At 36.9% G+C, this 6,216-nt stretch overlaps 1 protein-coding gene and 1 non-coding gene across 2 annotated transcripts; one reads left to right on the forward strand and one right to left on the reverse strand.

The window, feature by feature from the left end:
• Window positions 1–599: 599 nt before the first annotated feature.
• LOC133806862 (uncharacterized) lies at window positions 600–1,365 on the reverse strand. Its single transcript, XM_062244947.1, has 2 exons — window positions 1,246–1,365; window positions 600–1,127 (listed from the first exon to the last, which is right to left on the reverse strand). Exons 1-2 carry the CDS (start codon window positions 1,363–1,365, stop codon window positions 600–602), a joined length of 648 nt encoding a protein of 215 aa, XP_062100931.1.
• Window positions 1,366–2,256: 891 nt separating this feature from the next.
• Window positions 2,257–2,362, forward strand: LOC133807817 (small nucleolar RNA R71). Its single transcript, XR_009879708.1, has one exon. It is a non-coding gene; the product is annotated as a small nucleolar RNA R71 (small nucleolar RNA).
• The last annotated feature ends 3,854 nt before the right edge of the window (window positions 2,363–6,216 follow it).

Below are 6,216 nucleotides of genomic sequence, written 5' to 3' on the forward strand. Positions count from 1 at the left end.
CACCACCGTAACTCCACCTTTCTTAGGAACACACTGAATCGGGATGACCCAAGAACTATCTGAAATTGGGAAAACAATTCCATAATCAAGCCACTTAATTATCTCTTTTCCAACCACTTCCTTCATGATAGGATTAAGCCTTCGCTGCTACTCAACAGAATTATTACAGCAATCCTCCAACAGAATTTTATGCATACAAATGATGGACTTATACCCTTGATATCCACCATGGTCCAACCAATGGCCGTTGTATATTTCTTCAAAACAGCCAGCAACAAATGCTCTTTTTCAGCTCCTAACATGGCTGAAATAATCACAGGCAAAGTCTCATTATCTCTCAAATAGGCATACTTCAAGTGATTAGGCAAAGGCTTCAACTCTAATTTGGGTGGCTCTTGAATAGAGGGCATAGGAGGCTTAAAATTCCCTTCCAACAAGTCCAATGACTCAAAAGGCCTCCTAAATTTAGCAAAGGGCTGCTTTGACTCCACCCATGTAACTTGGCTTTCTTCCTCTTCACTTAAGTCTTCAAGCTCTTCAAGTGACCTCACCCCCATTCCATCTTTAAAAGCTTCCTTGTTGAATTTTTTAGCGACAATTTACTCAATTACACTCAGCCTAGAGCATTCCTCAATCTCATCCAGAAACTTCATAGCGTTGAACACATTGAAAGTCACTTGTTGGTCATTCACCCTCATAGTAAGCTCCCATTTTTGTACATCAATCAAGGTCCTCTCGGTAGCTAGAAATGGCCTACCCAAGATAATAGGAACATCTCTATCTGCTTCATAATCAAGAATGATGAAATCAGCCAGAAAAATGAATTTATCAACTTGCACAAGTACATCTTCAACTTTTCCTTCTGGGTGTGCCATAGAACGATCTGCTAATTGCAAAGTGACTGTGGTTGGTCTTGCTTCTCCAATCCCCAACTTCTTGAAAATCGACATGGGCATCAAATTGATACTAGCCCCCAAGTCACAAAGTGCCCTACCAGCATCTCTACCACCAATAGAGCAAGGAATTGTGAAGCTATCCGGATCTTTTAATTTAGGAGGAATTTTATTCTTTAATATAGCACTACAACCTTCAGTCAAAGCCACCATTTCAAATTCTCCAAGCCTCCTCTTTTTAGTTAAAATATCCTTAAAAAATTTCACATAGTTGGGATTTGCTCCAAAGCTTCCACCAATGGTATATTGATGTGAAGCTATTTCAACACATCTAAATATCTTCGGAATTGACCATCTTGTTGCTGCTTTTGAAAGCGTTGAGAAAATGGTGGAGGGTCTTGCTCATAGACCTCTCTGTAGCATTTTTCTGAGGAATTGCGGTAGCAATTGATTCAGGATCAGCATTTAACATTTTTGAACTTACAACTCTGTCTTCCTTGTCCACACTACTTTGGATTGAAGTGGGCTCATTGTTTCTCTTACAATTATCCTCAGTTAATTCCAAATTTTTACCACTCCTCAAGGTAACCACCTTGCAATGCTCCTTACCATCTCTCCTTGGATTTTTGGTATCACTAGGCAAGGTGCCTTATGGTCTATTCCTTAGCTCAATAGCTAGCTGCCCCATTTGAATTTCTAGGTTCCTCAAGGATGTCGCTTGACTCTGAATCACAGCATCATTCTTGTCCATATATTCTTTCATTAAACTCTCCAAAGAGCTTGATTGAGACACTTGAGGAGGAGGTGGTTGAGCTCTTGATTGTTGTTGAGAAAACCCCGGTGGATATGTAGGCTTGTTTTGCATTGGTGCTCCGCCTGAACTAGCTCCTTGACCCCCCATGAGAAGTTTGGAAGCTGCCTCCACCCTGGATTATAAGAGTTCGAATATGGGTTAGTATGGTTGGCATTTTAATTCCCCACATAACAAACTGAAGCAGGATTCGAAGGACAACTCTCAAATGTGTGCCCATCTCCACAATAAACACAAGATACATCAGCAACTTGTCCCATAGCAGCTGGTTGTACCATTCCCCCCAAACTCATGTTCTTGAGAAAGTTAGTCATTGAAGAAACTTAAGCGGTCAAAGCTGTCAATGCATCCACTTCAAGTATACCAGCCACTTTTCTTGTTGAGGCTCTAGCATTGGACCATTGATAATTGTTGCTAGCTATCCTCTCCAAAATCTCATAGGCTTCATTGTAGGACTTAGAGAGAATAGCCCCATTAGCTTAAGCATCTAACACCATGCGAGCGGAAGAATTGAGCCCATTATAAAATGTTTCTGTTTAGATACAGTGTGGAATCCCATGGTGTGGGCATTTCCTCAATAACTCCTTGAATCTCTCCCAAGCTTCACAAAATGATTCATCTCCCAGCTGATGAAATGACATGACTTCATTGTGAAACTTGGTATTTTTGGTGGGAGGAAAGTACTTCATCAAGAATTTTTCAGCCAACTCATTCCATGTAGTCATCGAGTCGGGAGAAAGGGTGTTTAGCCAAGCTCTAGCTCGATCCCTCAAAGAGAAAGGGAAAATTTTCAACCTTAGGGCCTCATCACTCACTCCTTGTAGCTTGAAAGAATCGCCCACCTCCAAAAATGAACGAAGATGAAGATGAGGATCCTTAGTAGGCAGCCGACTAAATTGACCCATTGTTTGCAACATTTGGAACATCCCGGGCTTTAACTCGAATTAGGGTGCTTGAATTTTAGGCCTAACAATGCCCGGATTGAGCTCATTGAACATGGGGGCTGCATACTCCCTTGTGGATCTCTCTCTATCATCAGCCATAGCAATCGCGTTAGTGACATTATTAGCACCCTCAACTCCTTCAACCTCTTCAGTCATATTAAGGCGACTTTGAGCCCGTTGTTCCCTTAGTCTTCTTCTAACTGTTCGTTCAATCTCAGGGTCAATAGGAGCTAGTTCAATGTCTTCTTGCTCGTTCATACAGTAAATCACCTAAGAAAACACAAGAGCAAGCAAACAAAGTTAGCTCAACAAAGAAAAATAAATTGCAAGTAATTGATATTACAAAAATTTCTAATTCCAATCCCCAGAAACGACGCCAAAAACTTGTTGTGATAAATTTACATTCGATTTTAAATACTCAAGTGCATGTAATCACACAAGCAATATAATGATAAGTAGATCGTCTCCACAGGGATTGTAAAATAGAAATATCAGCAAAACAATTACTACATAACTTAAAAGTACTAAAAATCAAATGGGTTGTTTTTAGGCTAAACAAAATATTAAAAGAGATAGAAATACTAAAATTAAAACTAAACTAAACACGAAAATTGAAAGAAATATATGGATTGCAAAATGGACTTGAATTATTTATTACCCCTATTTTAATTATCCTGAACAGATTGCGGCAGCAATATTCTAGCAAAACTCCCAATTCAACAAGAATTCATTAAACACTCATAAAACTTTCCCAAATTTCATGAAATTAATTCTTTTACCTAATTAAGCATATTCCTATGCAAAATCATATTTAAGAATGCAAATTCAAAGTTTAATTCTCAAAAGTTACACAAGGCAAATAACACATCCCTATGTTACTTACTAACATAATCTAACCTAGATTATGACTTGTGTCATCCAAGTTCTTCCCATTACATTTAATCTTTCCAGCATTAAACATAATTAAATATCTTTTCATTGCTGGCCAAACAACAACAAGAAATTAATATAAGAAAACTTGAATGAACAAGAGAGATTTTACTAAAATAAATTGCAAGAAATTACTACACTATAACATAGGGTTCATCAACAATTCAAGCCACCTAAAAATTAGTTCATGGCTGAGTTAACAAGCATTAATCCACAATCAATACAACCCATAATATTCAGATTCAGAAATCAATTTAGAAAATATAAAAATGAAGTTTAAAAATAGAAGAAGGAACAAATCCAATTGATGCTTGAGCTTCTCCTTTTTCGTCATCCTTCCTTCTTGCTGATTTATGGTTTTTCTTTCTTCTTCTTCCTGGTTTTTCTTTCCAAAAATGGCTGCTTCTTTAATATTTCGGTTGATGCTTCTCTAAGTATCTTTTAGGTTTCCTCATTTTTCCCTCAAAGTACCATATTACCCCTCTTCTTGGTAAAAACGTGAGTCTCCTCTTTTTGGCATTTACTCTCAATTTTTTACTCATACTTTCTGTACTTGCCACCTTAGCCACTATTCTAGCTTACCCTTTTGACTTTCCACGTGTTCTAGGTGTCCAAAAGCTGCCTGATCAAAATGCTTTAGCAAAATTTGCTATGTTGCAGCAAAACCTGATAATTCAACATCAAAAATTTAATTTAGATAGTTTCACATGTTAGTTCATTCTTTGTACAAATATCTATTCATGAAACTATTATTTTCAACCCATTGGCTATTAAAAACTACAAAAATAACTAGACTTAACTAAGATCATAAAAACACCAAAGTTAGCTACAAAAGCTAAAAATAAACTAACATCACCCAAGATTTTTTCACAATTATAAGCTCAAAAGCACATGAAATAACTCTTTATTCAAGAGTTATCACCTAGCTATTTGCCATGGGGTGCTCCAGATTTATTTGTGAGGAACAAGGATGGGACCCTGAGGATGTGTATATACTATAAGGAGTTGAACATGTTAACTATCAAGAATAAGTACCCACTACCGAGGATAGACTACATGTTCGATCAGTTGCAGGGCAAGACGGTATTCTCAAAGATTGATCTTCGATCTAGTTATCACCAGCTGAGGATCAAGGATGAGGATATCCCAAAGACAGCCTTCTATACAAGGTATGGGCATTATGATTTATTGGTCATGTCGTTTGGATTGACCAATGCCCCAGCAGCATTTATGGATCTGATGAATAGGGTGTTCAAGGTTTTCTTAGATCAATTTGTGATTGTCTTCATCGATGACATCCTGGTTTACTCTCATTCAGAGGCAGAGCATGAGCAGCATCTCCGACTGGTATTGCAGAGACTGAGGGAGCATCATTTGTACACTAAATTTAAGAAGTGTGAGTTCTGGCTGCCGGAGGTAACATTCCTTGGACATATTGTCGGTGGAGATGGGATTAAGGTGGATCCGGCCAAGGTAGAAGCAGTTAGGGATTGGTCGAGGCCAAGGAACGTCTCGGCAGTTAGGAGTTTCCTTGGGTTAGCTAGATATTACAGATGGTTCGTGGAAGGGTTTTCGAAGATTTCCACATCGTTGACTGGGTTGACGCGGAAGAATCTGAAGTTCACATGGTCAGACAAATGTGAGGAAAATTTTCAGGAATTGAAACGAAGATTGATTACTACTCCGGTGCTGAGTCTTCCTTCAAATGGGGACAAGTTTGTAGTGTACTACGATGCATCGAGACTGGGATTAGGATGTGTGTTGATGCAGAGTGGGAAGCAGTACAAGAAAAAATACTTTCAATAAGACCGAAAAAGTATTATCAAATATATACCATAACACTTTTTGATGTGTTAAGGAAAGCGGTGTTATAGTAGGTCGGATCACTTTGCATAACACCTTTCCATAGTTATAGACATGTGTTATGGTATAGCCTACGATAACACTTTTATTGTGTTATTTTAATAGTTAGATAAGTATTTCATTATGCTATTTATAAATAGATTATATAACACTTTTTTGTACTTATAAAGTAGTGTTATGATACACTTTATAATAACACACTTTTTGCATTATAGAAAATAGTTTGCATAACATAATTTTAGGCTTATAAACCAGTGTTATTGTAAAAGATACAACAACACATATTTTTGTATTATTCTAATATTTAGATAAGCTTGAATTATTATTAAATAAACATGTACATTATAATTATTTTTTATTGCTTTAATTCAAACTCGCTTCATTTAATATACTTAAGACACCCTTAACATTGTACAAATATATTTTTGAGTACCAATTATATGGTTCATAACACATTTAACCAAATAATTGTGTCAAAATACATTCAAGATTATCTAAAAAAACAATTCAAAAGTTTTAAGATATTCAACACTGCCTAATTAACATAAACAAAACATTCTCACAATTGTAAACAAAATAGTCTTAAGCAGATGCATATTCAAAAGTAAAGGTAGGAATTCATGATCTTCCAAATGTCAGCACACCAAAGCCTTCCAAATTAGATTTTCTTTTGCACTTCACTTATTGAAGCAAAGTTGATAAAGACATCAGCAGTAGGGTGTGCGGCACAAGCTGCTTCAATGCTACAAAAGTAATCAATAGTCAATATGAAGGT

Source organism: Humulus lupulus, chromosome X (genome assembly GCF_963169125.1).
Source record: "Humulus lupulus chromosome X, drHumLupu1.1, whole genome shotgun sequence".
NCBI lineage: Eukaryota > Viridiplantae > Streptophyta > Magnoliopsida > Rosales > Cannabaceae > Humulus > Humulus lupulus.